General features: G+C 39.1%; 3 protein-coding genes across 4 annotated transcripts; 2 read left to right on the top strand and 1 right to left on the bottom strand.

The window, feature by feature from the left end:
- Positions 1-1,875: 1,875 nt before the first annotated feature.
- Positions 1,876-7,061, top strand: LOC131314939 (uncharacterized). 2 transcript variants are annotated; one of them, XM_058343898.1, is made up of 10 exons: positions 1,876-2,029; positions 2,733-2,786; positions 3,976-4,095; positions 4,392-4,865; positions 4,994-5,442; positions 5,602-5,701; positions 5,795-5,854; positions 6,259-6,351; positions 6,461-6,580; positions 6,699-7,061. In XM_058343898.1, the coding sequence occupies exons 1-10, from the start codon at positions 1,979-1,981 to the stop codon at positions 7,011-7,013; spliced, it is 1,836 nt and encodes a 611-aa protein (XP_058199881.1). In that variant the 5' UTR covers positions 1,876-1,978; the 3' UTR covers positions 7,014-7,061. The 2 variants fall into 2 exon arrangements, with proteins under 2 accessions (XP_058199881.1, XP_058199882.1); XM_058343899.1 differs by having other exon boundaries at positions 1,893-2,029; positions 2,708-2,786.
- Positions 7,062-9,917: 2,856 nt separating this feature from the next.
- Positions 9,918-12,061, bottom strand: LOC131314938 (lysM domain receptor-like kinase 3). Its single transcript, XM_058343897.1, has one exon. The coding sequence runs from the start codon at positions 11,536-11,538 to the stop codon at positions 10,249-10,251; it is 1,290 nt and encodes a 429-aa protein (XP_058199880.1). The 5' UTR covers positions 11,539-12,061; the 3' UTR covers positions 9,918-10,248.
- A 3,283-nt stretch (positions 12,062-15,344) lies between these two features.
- On the top strand, positions 15,345-15,962 carry LOC131313870 (kiwellin-like). The gene has a single exon (XM_058342367.1). It carries the CDS (start codon positions 15,345-15,347, stop codon positions 15,960-15,962), a length of 618 nt encoding a protein of 205 aa, XP_058198350.1.
- Positions 15,963-18,737: the final 2,775 nt, after the last annotated feature.

The following is an 18,737-nucleotide window of genomic DNA, read 5'->3' as shown; positions in this document are numbered from 1 at the left end:
AAGAAATTCGTGATGTAGAAATGTGTGGTCTCTCTCTATGAATAATTTTTACTAAACCAAGTGAAACTCAACCCATCAACAAGAGTCACAACATTCTTTCTATAGGGTGGAAATCATTGGGACTGCCAGTGGATCAACCAAATCTTTAAAATCGATCAATTCATCCGCAAACCAAATCAAAAGCAAAAAAGCAAAAAATATATGATAAAAAAATTAAAGGACTAGAAAGCAAGTTATAGTTCAAAAAATTATGATAAAAATCTAGTAGTGGCGGAATTCTGGAGCTTAGCCGGAAAAAAACTAAGAATTTCTACTATAGTACTAATAATAGCATTTTTTTTAATCATTCTATTAATTGGCGGCCGCAACCACCTCCAGCCTCCATCCTAGGGTTAACGTGAAGATTTAGGAGAGACAATTGTTTCCTTCTCTATTTTTTTAACTCGATCGATAGGAGAAAATAGTCATGAAAGAATGTTGTCATTAGACTCAGACCTAGAAAATCATGCCTGATAAGTAAGCGCCAGCAGGAACGGATTTACAATGGGGCACTTGCCCCCACTCAATTTTAGGTTTTTTAAAATATAACTTAGGTATTCGGACTAATTTATGCACACCTCAATTGATTTTAAAGGACAAATTTTGCACACCTCAATTGATTTTAAAGGACAAATCCCACTGCTCATTTGTGGGTGTCTCAATTGAAGTCGGAGTAAAACTCTGTATGAACTGACTCAAAGGAGTTGATAGTACATAAGAGATCTCGAACCTAAGACCTAGAGGACCCTAAGTCCAGGAATAGACCACTAGGCCAAACTCCTTGTGTTGGTTTTTTATTATTATTTTTAAGGAAATGTAAAAGGGAGTTGATTTTCACAATTCTCTTTTTACAATTCACTCATTTTTTTTGTCTTTATCCACTTGAATTTACTGTCTTGTCCTTTATTCAATATACTTTTTTACGCATTTAAGGACAATATTGTAAATTTATGTGGATAAAACAAGAAATGAAGTGTGAATAGTTAAAAGGAAAGTACAAAAATTAATCATTTTTCAAAGTAAAACTACACGGTCCCTGAAATAGAAAAAGAATACACAAGAACTTCTTGGTTCATCGAATTTTCTACATGCTCGAGATATATTAGATAGCAAAAGATGTTGCATATTGCTCAAGTTGGAGATTAGAGATAAATTGGGTGGTGACTCTTTTGTTAGTAGAAATTAGTGCCCCATTATGGCAAATTCTTGCATCTGTCCCTGACCACCAGATCTATTAGGCCAAACAGGAATTCAGAACTTGTACTTCGGAGGCTCCTCGCCCGACATGAGTTCTGGAAGGCCCCATTTCGCTAATGCTATTATTCTTTAAGTACTAATTTTTTCTATTTATGAGACAGATCATTCTCTCGCAGTTCATCGTTTTTAATTCAAGAAATAAGTACTTATTTCCCTTAACGAAGCGGGACCTAATTATATATGATTGATACATCATTTCTTGACGTCTGCACCCTTGAAAATTAAGCCTTGAAGAAAGTTAAAATAGTTATACACACAACTGCCAATCCTTACAAAAACGGCAAGTGCAAGTTACGCCAAGTACGAGTACTACTGCTCCTCTTTGCATGATGTCCCACCAAAACATTCAACGGTTAGCTCCACAGTCCACACCATACCTCCAAAAAAATTAATGAAAACTGAAGTCTGCAACTGAAAGCTCCCTCTCACCTTCTCCTTCAGGCTTCAATACCCATACCTGATCGATCTCCCTTTCAATTCAAACGTCAACACCACCACCAACCGTACGTAATCAATCTTAATTCACTTGCTTCGAATCCAATCCTAGTACCCTACTAAACACTTTGAATACTCAACCGTTCAACCGATTACTATACCCCCCCGCAAGCTGTTTTAAGAAATTTAATTTGTCTGGGGCATTGGAACAGGTCGAAACTAGCTTTGGTGTGGCTCGACATCGTTCATGGCTAGTACTCCGGCGCATTTGGTGGTTCACGAACCAAACAAGATTATTGTGAGTTTTCTCTAACGCGATTTTGATTCGAAAAGTCTGCGGATTCAGAATAAGTCACGGAGTATATACAGTACGGAAGATACTACGTACATTCATTAATTCTTGATTAAGATGATTGTCATGCTGCGGACGTTGTGTTTTATTTTTTTAGTTTTGTTTCATCATTCTTATTCTGACTCTATGTAGTGGTCTTGGCTACCGCCACATATATGGTATCCAACAACCTTCCGCACCACAAATTTCTATGGGGCTATAGAAATGTGTGGTGGTGGAGAAGAGTGTTGAAACCACATTGCATTGCCCCATGACCACCCCATAATTTTCCGTTTGTAATTCGTGCAATTAAAGCTTAATTACATTTTCAAGAAATTGTTTGATTGGAGGATTTCGAAATTAATTTGTAATGATTTGTCTCAAAAGAGAAGCCCATTTTTAAGAAGAGACCAAAAAACATGTCTTGTGAATCATTTTCTCTCAATGTTAAATACAATACCATTCTGCGAAGATACTGAATGCATGTGTTTTCAAAAATAAGTTCATTCATTGACTTATCCAAAAAAAAAATAATAAGTTCATTCAAATTGATTGACGACAAGAGGAAGGAAACCAAATGTGGTTATGATTAAAATTTTCTGTTATTTATCACTTTCTTGTTTATTTTTTTCCTCATTTTCCAAGTTTGGTTTCCTTGGGGTACTGGTAGAGAAAGAAGAAGCTTAGGACGGGGCAGCACAAGAGAGAAGATCTTGAAAGAGAGGTATGGCAATTGGCATGCATGTAATCTATTATTATTCATTTATTCGGTTATGTTGCTTGCTTTGACTCACTTGCCGATCGATCAAAGAAATTTATTCTGTTGCTTTGGGTCTTTGGCGTACATGCACGCCCGTGGCACTTCATTTTTTTAGTTATTGGCATTTCATTTTTTGTTTTTTTTATTTAAAATTACAAGAATGCCATTTTAAAGTGGATGAATATATAACAAAATAAAAGATAATCTGCTAATTTTACGTAGGATAAAGACAAATTAAAGTGTTAATTGTTAAATATAGCGTGTCAAAATCATTTTTTCTAATTATATGAAATTCGGAGATTCCTTCGAAAGAAAAAGGCTGCAACGACGCTTTGCGCGCCACGCAATCAACCACATATAGCAAATACTCCAAGGCCCATCAATACCAATGATTTGCACAAAAACGAGAAGAAATAAATAAAGTGATATATATGCTTTTTGTCAGTAGTGAGAAATTTTTCAAGTGCCTGGTGCATGGTACCACCACGTGGTATTCTTTCGATGCATTCGGATCGTTCAATTTAATTTTAGATGACTCGATTTGGAGAGAGAAAAAGAAGCGAGAGAGAGAAGAGAGAGAGTGGTGGGATGAGAGGACAGAAAGGGTTTCAATCTGGGCCATCCAACACACTTTCAGATGGTCTGGATGAACTGCTCAGGCACTACGTAGGCAAAGCCACGTGGTACCCACCCTGCACTGAAAAATTCTTGCATAGTTAAGATAATGTTGAATAGCGTACTTGTGTTTGCCAAGAGATTGCTAACAATCAATGTAGAACACAATGAAATACTCCATCTATCCCGATTTGTTTGTCCAATCTCGACTTTCCAACTTATTAAGGAAACCAAATATGATCCATTGATATGAAAATCTACATAATTTGATTAATTGATTTTGAAATTGGACAGTCAATTTGGGACATGTATAATTCAAAAAGGGAACAAACAAATCGGGACAGAGAGTAAAATCTAACCGAGATTCATCAGTTTCAGTACTTGCACAAGCACGGGAAGACATAAAGGGAAAATCATGCTCTCTTTTTTTTCTACGAAGAAAATCTTGAATATGAGATTGTGAAAATCATATTCTGTTAAAATTCTGTTGATATCGCTGCCACCGATCGAGAGTTAATTCAAACAATTTTTGTCCTAGGTCACAATGCTCCGGACAATGCTTGATCATCAACAAAAGGTTCATGAAATACTGGAGCGCGTGCATCGTCGAAATGATCGTCATTCTGCTTTGTCCATCCCAAACTTCCTTCCTCCCAAGGTAAAAACGCGTTCAATAAGTAATTCTCTATACCGACACATTTTACTCAACACTTTCTCGATGTAGCGTGATTGATCTATTTACTATCTACTTCGAAGTTTAAGGTTTGAAAGAAATCGCTACAAATATGCTCTTGAAAGGATAATTTAAGCGTAAAGCATTTCTGTTAGTTTTTGGTAAGAGCGAAGTTATCATGTAAAACTACTGAAAAGGACAAGAGCGTCTGAGTCAATTGAAGAACAATTTTGAAGGTCATGATCAACATACTACTATACTTATTCCTATGGATCTTCCAGGCGAAAGAGCTATTGGCAGAGTTAGCTATGGTTGAGCACGAGATATCTCGATTAGAAACCCAAATCGGCCAGCTTCAAACAGATTTGCATCGCGAAAAGGAGACCAATAAGGAGTATAAGTTTGAACAGTTGCATCACGCAGCTCTGAACAACCAACGCGGATTTTCATCACTTCCATCGCCAAGATCGAATCCCAGCGCATTGGGGGCTAGCGAAAGGGTTCCATTCGAGACCAAGTCGTTGCATTTCATAAGCAAAGCAATAAAAGGAGATTACAACGCGAATGACTTCAGTATCAAGGAGAAATTGATGGGAAATTTGAGAGCAATGATCTCTGATCACAAGGAAAACAATTTCCAAAAGGAGGCCGTCGGAATTCGACAACTCGACGAGAAGTTAGTTTCAAGGAAGAGTGGGATGCTAAAACCAATTTCACCCTCACCGTTGCGCGAGCCAACACATCCTTCCCCAAGGGTACGTATGGTTCACCTAATTTGCTCCATTCGCACTGCGTTCATTCCAAAGCAAAACAATACTCATTTCAAATGAATTGCTGACAATGCTGCATGTCTGTAAACCGTTTTTCTTTTAACTGATTTCAGAGACAGAGTAATGCAGAGGTCTCGTCAGACCTCCCGCCGAAACCTATCCCGAGTCCAGTTCAGCAACAATCGGAAGAAGAAAGCACCCAGAAGTTGCCACCAAACAAGCTAGCAGAGAACATAATGAAGTGTTTGATCTTCATTTTCGTGAGACTTCTCAGAACGTCAAGAGCAATGGAGCTAGAGAAGTCCGGGGCCATTTCACGGTCCGCCAATTTTCCTTTGAGCTCAAGAAGCTTCAGGGTCGACACTAGCTCCAACATCAGTAAGGCCAGCAGCCTAATACAGAGAGAATCAAAGCAACAAGATCCTTACGGTATTTTCAACTCAGAAGAATCGATTCCAAGGGACATTGGACCCTATAAGAACTTGGTTATGTTCACAGCTAGGAATTTGGACCCCAAATGCATCTCAAATTCTAGTTCTATCCCTCTAGTACAAAAATTAAGGTAACGCTACCTTCATTGAGTGCGGCGATGGAATTCTATTCTACTAATTTTTCCCTGTCACATCATTATAGATGGGAGTTTAAGCATGGAAATACAGAATTTATAGACTATTTTCTTTCGATTTGGTCTACGAACTTGCTTACATTTTGGAAAATACAGGGTTTTAATGACCAGTCTCCAAATAGTGGATTTGAGATTTTTGAATCATCAACAGAAACTAGCATTCTGGATCAACATGTACAATGCTTGTATCATGCATGTAAGAACGCGCGATGAACAAAATATTTCTTGAATTCGTCATTTGTCTTTTCTAAAACCCTAATCATTTGTTTTACTTAACTTTTATTTTCAGGGATTTCTCCAATATGGAGTCCCTTCTAGTTCTGAAAATCTGCTTACACTGATGAACAAGGTATGTTATGCATGGCTGTCCCAAACGAATTAATTGTGGGCCTTTTATTACTTCATCCGTCCCATAATATTGGTCCTCTACAAAACTACATGCAAATTTTGAACTTAAAAATAACATATTTACTATAAAAAAAAATCGATATTTTTTGCACCATTCAAAAGATCTCATCATGATCTATCAAATAAGATTTATATTGCACCAAAAAAAAATTCGATAAGTACCTTATTTTTAAACATAAAAATTGCATGTAGTTTCGTAGTGGCCTAACTTTATGGGATAGAAGAAGTAACTTGAAAAGAGAAAAGGACAACAACGTAGGTGTCGTCATGTTTCTTTGCATATCAACAATTTATGTTGAATCACCTTGTCCTAATCATGGCAAGTGCATTGTTGTTTAAATTCAGGCGACACTTAACATTGGAGGTAACATAATCAATGCTCACACCATTGAGCATTTTATTTTGAGAAAACCAGCTGCATCTTCCATATTCAAAGAGGTAAATGTTAAAACTCCGGTTGCTAGCTAGCTAGCTAGATAATTATACTTTGTTACTAAGTTCCTTGGGTACGTACGATCTCCCCTAAAAGATGGCGTTGTATTTATAGGTTTGCCGCAAGGGCGACAGGGAGGATAAAGAAGTCATGGTTCGCGAACTATATGGGCTGGAGTCATCAGATCCCAATGTCGCATTCTCTCTGTGCTGCGGGACTCGTTCTTCTCCTGCCGTAAGTCGTCGATCAATAATCGAGTCCCAATGTTGAATCGATTAGCTGTTTTTTAAATTATTTTTCCATCTTTTGCCCAATGTTGCCACATTGAGAGTAATGACTAATTTTCATGCAGGTGAGAATATACACTCCCGAGGGCTTAGCAGCCGAGTTGGAGAAATCGAAGCTAGAGTACCTGCAAGCTTCAATTTTGGTGACAAGCAGAAAGAGGATTGCTCTACCGGAGCTTCTGCTTCAGAAGATGCACGATTTCACCCAAGATATGGACTCGCTTGTGGAATGGGTCTGCCACCAGCTACCCGCGTCTGGTTCGCTTAGGAAATCTCTGGTGGATTGCTTTAGGAACCTGATTGCCAGCGGCGGGAAGGTGTCCGCCATTGTTGACAAGATACCTTATGACTTTGAATTTCAATATCTCTTGTACGTATAGAGATTGATCATTTTTGGAATGATTCAAATATATCCATAATTGCATGCATGATTTTTTTTCCAGAATTTTAAATTTCACGCTGTGCGGCGGGCCGGTGTGGGTTACATTTAAAAAGGTTAATTCATTGGGTTATTATCAGATTACTTTTGTCTTTTTAAATCGTTTTGAAATTTCACTGTTATTTGTTTTACTTTTCAGATTCATCTCGATAGTATTTTAATCAGAAACTGAAAAGCTTACCAACAAAATAATTACTTCTTCCGTCCCAATTTATTTGCTCATTACGGGAATTCTCCTATTTTATTGGCTTGAAAGCTTTGAGTTGAAAAGTGCATCTATTTCTAAAAAATTATCCAGTAGAACAACACAATTACTTTAATAATTGTGTTAGCATTTTACACTAAAATGATAAAATTGGAATTGTGCCCTTTTGGTGGTTTCAAATTATAAAAAATTACAAACAATTTAGAACAGCCCAAAAAAGAGACATGAGCAAACAAAATGAGACGGAAGAAGCACTCGCTCTGTCCCAATTTAATACTAAATTTTTGGGAGTTTATGTTATTTTTTAATTAATTATATCTTATAATTTATACTATGCTTTATGTGATTTTAAAAATATTGTATTATAGAATTAATCGAGATCTATCAAATAAGATCTATATTGAATATTAAAATTTATAACGAATTTAAAAATATAACTAATTTTTTATCTAGTTAGAATAAAACGATGAACTATTAAATTGAAAGAAAGTATTAAGGCTCCGTTTGTTTCGATGTAAAATGTTTTACAATGTAAAATATTTTTCATGTAAAATATTTTTTTAGAAAATAAAGTTCAAATTTTTATTTTCTGGTGTTTGGTTGGCACTTGAAAAATATTTTCAGAAATCGACAAAATAGTGAATAGAGAGAGGAGGGGGCTTAAAAGGTAGAAAGATCTGCGAATATTGGAATTGAACGTGAATCAAGATTGACAATCGAGGAAACAGAGCAGTGAAAATTGCAGTAGAAGACAGCGGGTTTATTTCGGAAAATAACTTACGGAAGATTTAAGGGTAAGTCATTTTCATACAATTAATGAAAAATGTTTTACATGTAAAATGTTTTCTTCGTTTTTTACACAACCAAATACTAGAAAATAGGTAAAATATTTTACACCCAAACAAACGGAGCCTAAATAAATAAGTTGCTTGAGATTGGCGGAAATGTGTAATGGAACGAGTTCAAACGACTCCTGAGGTTACTACGGAGTAAAATACTACACTTCTTTTGACTTCTGAAACGACTGATGATTTCTAAGTCAACTCTTCTCATTAATTGGTTGCTGTACGTATTGATTGGAACTGTGACTTGTATAGTAAGTTGAGGACCAGTTTGATAGTGTTTGATAGGAGGGATTGGAAAATGAGGGACAAGTTAATACCATGGGATTAGCTAATATTGGGGGGTTCACGTGTTTTTTTTTATCATCTACATATCTACATAACAAGGGATAACGGTTTTTGAATTTTATCTCTCTATAAATCATAACCATTGATTTGCTCCATAAACCCTACGGCTCTCCCTCTCTCTCTCAAACAATATTAATTGCACAATTACTACTAATTAAATATCACGTTGCGCCGTGTCTTCAGGTACGGACAAACCCTAGTAAGAAAATAAGCTAATAACATGGAATTAGCTATATTGTGTTTGGTTGAAAGAAGATAAAAAATGGGATAAAATTTTGAGTAGTAACATTGGTCGTTGGATTGACGTAACAAGATTATCCAAAGATAGGTTAGTCCCGAGATTATTAACCCCGGGGGAGGTGGAATACAATAGTGAGCCATATGAGAGATTATTGGCCTCATTTAGTCCCAACCACAATTCAATCCCACCCCACTTGTTTGTTTATCTATGGAAAATTAGGGAACAATCTCTTACAAGGTAGACCCATGTGTTTTCTACTAATCCGATCCGATCCTCAATCCTCCCAATCAAACAGGCCCGAGTTGCTTGGGCTGGTTCTCTTTCTTTCTCTTTCTTGGTACGTGGCCCTATTTGGTTTTTTGGGTTTCTTTAAACAACCATGAGAAATATATATAAATGGACCAATTCCCACATGTTTTTCATCAAGAAAAACTAAAGAAAATCCCCGCATTGTGTGAGGCAACTAGCACTAGTTTACGTTATTAGAGCTGAGATGATCTTCAGTCCCTGAAAAGGCCTGAATAGTTGTTCAATTTGCTTGCATATACTTTCTTCTTGGCCCACTTAGTTTATCGAAATTGTTCGTATTTTAAAGCATGACAAGACGAGATCATTACTTTTGCTGAAGTTTTCATAGTGATCTATCTATATGTATTTTGATAGTGACGACGAGATCTCTAAAGATGGAACTTTTCTGATGAACGATTGTCAAGAGCAGTAGAAGAAGGTCGTTGATGACCCCTAGGAAGTGGGAACATGTCGCATTGGGTGCATCTCTGAGTTGACGGTTTGGATGGGTTTAAAAACGTCGCGAAGACTTTGACGGAATGGACAGGGATAAATTGATAAGAAATTTACTTTTCGTCGGCCATTTCTTAATTTTCCAAACACAAGCTGGTTCTTAGATTTTCATAGAGCCAATCTCACTTCCTACTACAGTTATATGTCTTCCTTAAAATTGCCTGAGGAAAGGGCCAAAGGCCAAGGCCAAGACCAAGACCAATACCAGTCATAAGACCATATCTGGCCTAATGAGTAATGACACTAGAATGGAACAAGGACAGCTCAAGGCTGCTTATTTCATTTCTGTTCTGCAAGTATAATGGTACCCCTATCTGACTACAAATCTAGTAATTAATTACTGGTAGTTTAGTACTTATTAAGATATGCCTGTTACTTCTTCAGCCATGCATGAATCAAAACAACTTCTTCAAAAACAAATCATTCAGATTCGAACCATAATTGGTCACATAAAACAATCATTCATTTGTCTGTTGTTATAGACTATAGTATTACTATCACTAAACAACCCTTTGTTGCCATGTGCAATCATTCTCAACCTATACCTCACCAAATCACAATAAAAATAAAATCTAGAGGTTGAAATTATATACCCAAAAAAAAGAAAAAGAAAGAAAGGAGGTTCCTTCGGAGACATCCAATAAAATTGGAACGATAAGGAGAAAAAAAGAGAGGAGAGTTTTAAATTAATGGGCAGACTCATATTTACCGTTTTCACCCGGAAAAATGACCATATTCCTCAACGAGGGGCAAAAGAAACGGAAAATTCGGTAGGAACCCTAACCCTCTCACACCAAACCGTCGAGTCCAAATACAGCTTCGATATCTTCCCAGCGACGCGTTGCATGCTGGGCCTCTTATCGCGGTCCACGTGTACGCATTCCAGCGCGACACGTATCACCTTATCCGCCACCTCCACCGGAAACGAGTCCTTCAGCCTCCTGTCCACCCACTTCCTCACCCTCGCCTCCACCTCCTCTCCGCTGCCGTCCACGGCGTACCTCGCCGCGTCAACCACCGATATTTTCCGGTAATCGCCGCTCGCCCTGTCGAACTTGTACTTCAGAGGCTCCTCGCCCGACAGGAGCTCGAGAATCAAAACGCCCAGGGCGTACACGTCGGATTTCTGCGTCGCGATTCCAGACGATCGAAACTCCGGCGACATGTACCCCCTCGCTCCTTCGAAAGCCCGGCCCGATCCCTTGTCTACCGCCCGCGGCGGCGACTTGACGTCCTCCGCCGCCGCTTCGACTGCGGTCTCGCCGCACAGCTCTGCTGCGCCGAAGTGGCAGATCTTGGCGTTGAACGACGGTTCCGTCACGATCACGCTACCGCTCTTTACATACTTGTGAACGAAGCCAGCGCTCAGCCTGCCGGCGTTGCTGTGCACGTAATCGAGCCCGTGGGCGAGGTCGGTCGCGACCTGCATCCTCGACATCCAGCTCGAGAGCACCGTGAAGTTAGGGTTCCTGAGGTTCCGAAGACAATCCGACAGGCTGGCGCCGGTCACGAAATCGTAAACGACGTACACATGGTCGCCCGAGACCGAGACGCCGAGGAGCTTGACTATGCTCATGTGGTGGCTCCGGCAGAGCACCGACAAGCGCTCTCTCAGCCGCGGCAAATCCATCGGGCGCCTGAACTTCCGCTGGAAAACGATGACGTCTTTGCCGCGGAGGGTGCACCGCCACGACGAGGAGGAGGTGGAGGAGGAGTGGCGCCTGGCGAGGAAGTTGTTGGTGGCGGAGCGGATTTCGGCGAAGTCGTAGATGTGAGCGTTTTCGGGTAAATTGTCGCGGAAGCTGGATAGGGAGGTCCGGCTCGAGACGGAAGTGGTTGTCACCGACGTGTCGAGTTTGTAGCTGGATCCGGTTGAGTAGCCGCCGCTGGCCGGGTTGGGGGTTGTGGGATCCGATTTCGGTTTAAATTTCGGAGATCGATCCGATTTCGGAGTGGCTCGCTTGCGGGAGGGGGTGCGGGGGCTCGGGGTGGGATCTAGCGCATCGGCTGCCATTTTCGTTATGCACATGCGATTCAGAAACGGGGGATTGATCGATTGCTTCGGAATTGGAAGCTGCAGAGAGAGCGAGAGAGAGAGAGAGAGAGTTGCCGAAATCAATCGGCTGACGAGTCATAGAACGGTGCGACTCGGCAAAAATATGAGGAAGTAATCGCCGGAATTTGTGAGCTTGGTAATTTGCGGTAGCGGCGTCATCAATGGAAAAGGGATGGGGGAGGAGACAGTGATTCCAGCCAGGAGGGTTCAATGGAAAAGGGCCTCAAGATTATTCAGAGTCAAAGGTGCCGCAATTGATTGAATTAATTGCCTTAATACTCCAATTTGAGTTGATGCCTTGAGTCAAAGGTATTCTACTAAACTATAATTGGGTTTTTCTGCAGTTATGTTGAAGGTCTTGGGTTGTTTTCGTAATAGAAGCCAGCGTGTAGTTATTACTGACATGAGTCGCCCTATTGAGACTATAGTAAAGTTTCCATTGTCTCAATTTCAACATGTGACAGCATTTTTTAAGTTTCACGGTTTCACCCAAGAATTTCCTGAATTGTTTTACTTCTTCCGTCTCGATTTATTTGTCCAATATCGGATTTTCAACTTATTAAGATAAACTAAATCTAATTCATTGATTTGAAAATATACATAATCTGAGTCACTGATTTTGAAATTAGACAGTCAATTTGAAACATATATAAGTCAAAAAGGGGACAAATAAATTGAGACGGAAGGAGTATCATAAATTAGGTTTGGATGATAGGAATCTAGATGAGGGATAGTAATGATTACCATTTACCAAAATTAAGTTCCTAGTAAATCGATACTTGAAAATAATTTGATTTTACTGTTCAGATTAACATAGTAACTCACGGTTTCGGATATGTAAGGAGTCAAAATTTTCTTTTTAAATTGATTGAGCTAAGGATGTACCATTGGGTAAGGCAGGGACTAGATTTTCACTTTGTTTGAAATGTGATTTCTTATTAGATATGTGATTATGAATCACATCTATATTCATGTCATTTCAAATGCAGCCTATATACCAACATCAGGTTTTGTTAATTAGGATACAAACACCGTTTAATGTGGATATCTTCAGCCATGACTCATGCATGAGAACACCTGTGTTAGGTAAATGGTTTTTTTTTTTTTTTGGTACTACGAAAATTACAAATGCTCCATTCGTCCCAATTTAAGTATTCATTACAGTTCTGCGTGCTATTTTCAATGGCTTATATCTCTTAACATATATTATGTTTTATGTTTTTAAAATCAGTCTTATAGAAATAATTAAAATCTATCAAACAAGATTCATATTGCATATTTTTAGCAATATAAATTGAGAGATATAAGCAATTAAAAATAACACTCAAAATCGTAATGGACAATTAAATTGAAACGGAAGAGTAATAAATGGTTGATTTGAGAATACGTGTGTATGTTGGGTGGGTTGAGAAAGTGCTCCAAATAATAACCAAGTGTCCCATGCCAAAAGTTGGAGGAGGACTTTTGTAGCTGATTGATTGTTTGGGTTTCGAGGAAAAACCCAACTTTGGATTCTCTCCTTTTAAAAGTAGAGTTAGGCACTCGCACGCACTTAACTATCTTTCATTTTTATTGGCTCATTATTTGCAGTTTCTAGTACGATATTTGTTTAAGTTTTTTTCAACTTCGGTTGTACTTAAAAACTTTTTGCTCAAAATTTTGAACTTCTGGTTTCTTTCCTTGAGATGGGTGAAAGAAGTAGATACTAATTTTAACTCAAAATAATGAATACAGCTAAAGAAAACAAAAGTCGGTTTTCTTTAACCATATAGTGGAGTACATGCTAATTAATTCAAGTTGGTATTTGGGCTCTTGATCTTCAGTTCTGGTACTCTTGTTTTTATTTTAACCATTTTGGTTGTGGTGCGTGGAGCGCTATTACTGGTGCGCATACAGATGGATCATTGCATGGGGTTGCTGCTGCTCAGCTGGAAAAAAAAAAAAAAGTGTTAAAAGAATATTCCTTGAAAAAGTTTGGTTGGTGCCAACAGTAGACTGTGAGAGATGTCGCGACTGGATTGGTCTAGAGCCCCGCAACTACAATTGGTCTAATTTTGAGATTTGATAACTGTAAAGTTTAAATTCATCTCAATTCTCATCCCCTTTATTAATTGGTGCTTCCAGTATTCAGGTTTATCCTGTCAAGTAATTACCCCCTCACTGATTCAACAGGTGTAGGTCTTAAGCAGTTTCGTTTCCTTTCGTTTTCAAAAAAACCAAAATCTTTTGGGTGCAAATAAGGTATCGTTGACGTGGTGCCCGTGCAGTGCATCTGGGTCGTCCAAAAATGCAACCGACAGTCTGGATGCAAAGGCACCAAACGAATTTAAAAAAAGAAAGAAAAGAAAATGAAATGAAAAGGCTGTTTTGATCCGGATCGTTGGTTGCTCGGCTTGGACGGTTCGGATGCGTTGATCGGATTGCAACAAAAAATTCCTCAAAATCTATAGGACGACCTTTGATCTCTCCCTATTTAAAAGCCACAGAACATTCGTATCAGGACAACATGGATTTGGAATTGGAATAGGAATAGGAATAGGAAAAGCCAGGTAACACCTCGACCCCTGACTCCTTCCTTTTCCTTTACTTAGCTAATTAGTGGAATGGATCAAGTCAAATTCCTTGTCAAAACCATAGTAGGAGTACCATTTCTGGTATTACTTGGCGCATTATTCTTCATAATATTGCTTGCTTGCTGGCACATATGACTTCATAGAAATAACACCGCTTTCCCCACCACCAACTCCACCTCTGGACCACCTAGCAGCTAGCCTAGCCCAAACAATTGTAGCTAAAGCTATAGAGTGGCAGTACTTGGTCCATACCAGCACACGAAGATGATGATGAACTCGAACGTAAACACCAGAATTCTCTAGGGCCTGTTCAATTGCACGGAAAGAATAAGAATCAGCTTTTCTGTAATTTTTTGTGTTAGATTGTTGAAAAAGTTGTAGGACTCACAGCTTCAACTTTCCTACCGGGAAAACTCTCCTGCAAAATAGGACTTCCCAAGAGAACACATACGAAAAAATAATTTTCATTTTCATTTACTTTATTTCACCTCATTTTTCCTAAGAATTCATTTGTCATGCAATATTTCTGAACGAAATCTTGAAAGAGAAGTTGCTATCCCTTTTCCACTTCAGTTCTCAACCATTTGTTTAATGGGCAAAACTCATATAGTACAAAGTAAGGGAGAAGGACCTTCCCTAGTTCTAACAAAATGGCCCAGCCCATTGTTTGTCCAAATTACAAAATAGCATCAAGCGCACGCTTAAACAACGAACAAGGGATGGGTGCTGTGCAGGGAGTGCACGATTATCTAATGGTGTAGATTTCATCTCGGCAATGAAGGACTGTTGGATGCTTCACGGTGGAGATGAGATCTGGGCCATTGGATTGCCGAACAAACGGCTCGGATGGTGCATAGGCCGGCTGTCGGAACTTAATGGACTCAACCTTCAACATGTATAATGTGTTGCTGGTATCTAGTATTTCACAAAAACAGGATTTAAGCAACCCCATGAAATCCCAAAGTTGAGAATGCAGTTTTTAAGAAGTGTAAAATTTGTTCCGGCCATATGCGCTTCCACCCCTTTTCGATCCCAACACATGCAAGACCAGAATCTAATCACGTTCACAAAAATTACTTCAACTTTGAGCAAAGCTAAGCAACCCACGAGCCTTGTTTTCCTGTCGATTAATGTGTGCATATATTTCAGTTCCCAATTCAACGTCCATAATCCATATTAGTTTTGCAAGTTTACATACTTATTACCATGCCAAACTTTGTGTTTCTCTCTCTTCTGCTGCTATACATCGTCTTCCTACCATTTTCCGGAGCCTCCATCTCATCGTGCAACGGCCCGTGTCAATATTCTTCGGACTGTCGAGGCGCGCTCGTCTGCATTAGCGGAAAATGCAAAGACGTGGGGACTCACTTCTGCACCCTTGAATCCGACCACAGAAACTGTGAACCCTCCGGCAGCACGCTGTATAACGGCACCGTCTGTCTGTTCTATGACTGCTCCCCTCCGGTGCTCACGCGCGGCTCGACACCCGCCAAGCTCAAGCACCGCGATTTTCAGTACTCGTTCCCCTCGGAGTGCGACGGTAAGTTATATCCAGCGACGGAGAGAGTGGTGGCGATGTCAACCGGGTGGTTCAACAGAGGGTCGAGGTGCGGGCAGATGATACGGGTTTTCGGCGGGGATGGGAGGAGCGTGGTGGCGGAGGTGGTGGATGAGTGTGTTTCGTTTCGCGGGTGTGATGAGGAAAGCGAAGGCAAGCCGCCGTGCGGGAATGATATAATTGAAGGGTCGGAGGCTGTGTGGAAGGGATTGGGGTTGAATAACGATTACTCGGATGATGTAAACGTTACTTGGTCCATGGCCTGACTGAGATAGGCTCATGGTGAAGCCCTGGTGTTCTAAAACCTTTTCAATGTTATTGAAAAATATGCAAAAATAATTTTATATATGCTTGATAATATTTGTGCAAGAAAAATGTGCTTTCAGTTATCAATAAGGGGAAAAGAAAATTGGGGGATTTACCCCCCAAAAAAATGATATTGGGGGAATTGATCAATTACAGAAGAAAAAAATTGCGCGAAGCGTACGTTGCTCTTTTATACCTTGTGAAATTCGGTTAGAGTTCTGGTCACTGAGATCGACGAAGAGGAAACTTAGGTATTGGGGGATGGTAAATTGATAGCTTTGTCATTTGTCATTCGCGATTGTTAATTTGAAGGAGTGATTATTCAGGCCCCGCGCTACTATAAAAAGAAGAAGAAGTACGGTACTTATTTTTTTATGTTTTACGAGACATTTTATTCTCTCACAATACATTACCTTTAATTCAAAAAATAAATACGAAAAAATAAGAATCTTAACGGAACGGGACCTCAGTAAAGCAATTGTATAGATTTCCTTGTCTTGGATTTGTTTCACGAGATCTATGCACGTCCCATTGGAAAAAATATATATATACAAACTCAGAGATTTTTTTTTTCTGCAGATCAAAGTTAATTAGTTGTCCATTCACAAATCAACTCAATTGGGTGTGAAGCTCTTTGCTAATTACTACCATCTAACAAGCTACATGGACTTTTGTTATGCAATTTGTTGTGGCAGTTGAGTACATAAATCGTATTCTACATGTTTGGATCCGACAATTGGTGCTTTACGATCGAGGATGGATTGTACCATCCTTTTGTTGCCCGTAGAAGATCTGATCTTATTTTGATGGAATAAGCAGTTTATTTTTTAGATATACACAATTTCATTGCATTAATATAAAAAAAATTAAGTGTCATTAATTTTTTGTGACAACAAGGAACTATATTATCATTGCCTTAGAAACGTAATGAAATCATGTGACTAAATTAATGAATTCAACAAATTTTTCGTGAATATTTCCTGCATTGAGCCCTATGAAAATGGACGATTAGTAGGACCCATGATTCTTCGTAAGTTTTCATGCTCTGCAGAATCTGTTGTTGGTTCTTTTCTTTTTTTTTTATCATGTGTAGTATCTACTCAAATGGAAGGCCAAGAAGACTATGGACCTAGACTGCTTTTCCAAACTAAACATGTCTTTGTTTTCTTATATTCTTTTCCCCTTTCTTTCTTTTTGTTACATCAGGGCACTTGTTTAACGATTTATATTCTGATCAAACGGCCAACCGAAAAAACGGTCTTGTAACAAAAAACTGTAGAAAGCTATAAGCACTGTAGTGACCGTTATTTATATATACTAGCCTACTTCCACACAAATACTCTCTCTCTCTCTCTCTCTCTCTCTCTCTCTCTCACACACACACCGCAATAAGCACTCACCCCATTCAAGAAAGGTCAAGAAAATGTCTGAAAGCAGATAACTTGATATCCGCCCAAGTGACAGGGGGTAGAAAAGAAAGAAGGATTCGTGTAGGGATGTTCAAGAAAACCGCTCAAATCATAAAATCGGTTTAATCCGGATTGAACCGTCTTATTTGATCCGGTTCTACGGTAAGATTATGGTTCCAAATGAATAAGAACCGTTAATTTTGGTCCGGTTACTGGTTCTTAATTAATGAACCGTGGTTAGAACCGAACTGGACTGTTTAAAACTAAGATAAATATAGATATACATATGTGTATAATTAAATATGTATTTGAATTTGGTAGATTAATCTTTTCCTTACTAAACTTAATTTATTAGGAAAGCTTTTATTTTCTTCCTTCATTTTCTACTCCAGCAGATTATCTTTCTATTTTTTTAATTTTATGAGTTTATATTTTGTGAATAAGTGTTTGGATGCTTATTGGATAGAACCGGAACCGAACCAAAACCAGACCGGTCTTGCGGTTTGGTTCTGATTAGGTTTCATGTATATATTAGTTGGGTTCTGGTTCCCAATTTTTTAGAACCATTTGAAAATGGTCTGGTTACTGATTTTTTAGAGAACCGAACTAATCCGGACCGTGTACACTCTTAATTCCGAGAGTAAAGAAAAAGAAGAGGAGGAAGCGAAATCAAAGGAGGATGTTTCAGAAAAACAGAGTCATGATCAAGGGAAATCAAGATCGTGATGATGATACAAAAGGCGGCCATATTCAGAACCCCATTGTCATTGATGATGCTAATGCAGATGTTGCAGAACCTGAACCGCTAACCAGGTAATGAACTGCTAGCTAATGCTTCTTCTGTCTCAATGGACCTATGTATATATACTTTTGGTGCCAATTTTCCTTTTAATGATTGATCGCATATTGACTTACGAGTACTTTCCTTTCCCATTTCAGAGACTCATTTGAAGAAGCCAACCAAGAGGTACAACCCGGAGATGCAGGCGACGATAGGGAACTCAATTTCAACCTTTATCACGAATACGAGGATGATATATGCCTGAACATCTTAAAATCATGTAATGTCCCATTCTCAGTGTTTCTCAAGAAGCAGTTAGAGCACAACTAGACTTCTTGTCTCATGCTTTTACATTTGCTTCATCATGTTTGTGTAGCTTCAGTCCATAATATCCACTTTTTTTTTTTGATCCGCGAAAAGGTTGGAAGGGGGCAACCAGCGTAGCAACCCCCCTTGGGCGTGACCATAGGGGCTTCCTACCCGCTGTGGAATGTCTGGTTCGAGTCATAGCTACTGTCCGGGAGAACAGGCGGTCACCACAGCAC

Source organism: Rhododendron vialii, chromosome 13a (genome assembly GCF_030253575.1).
Source record: "Rhododendron vialii isolate Sample 1 chromosome 13a, ASM3025357v1".
NCBI classification, from domain to species: domain Eukaryota; kingdom Viridiplantae; phylum Streptophyta; class Magnoliopsida; order Ericales; family Ericaceae; genus Rhododendron; species Rhododendron vialii.
Note: the sequence above shows the minus strand (reverse complement) of the source record. Positions and strands in the feature narration are given on the sequence as shown.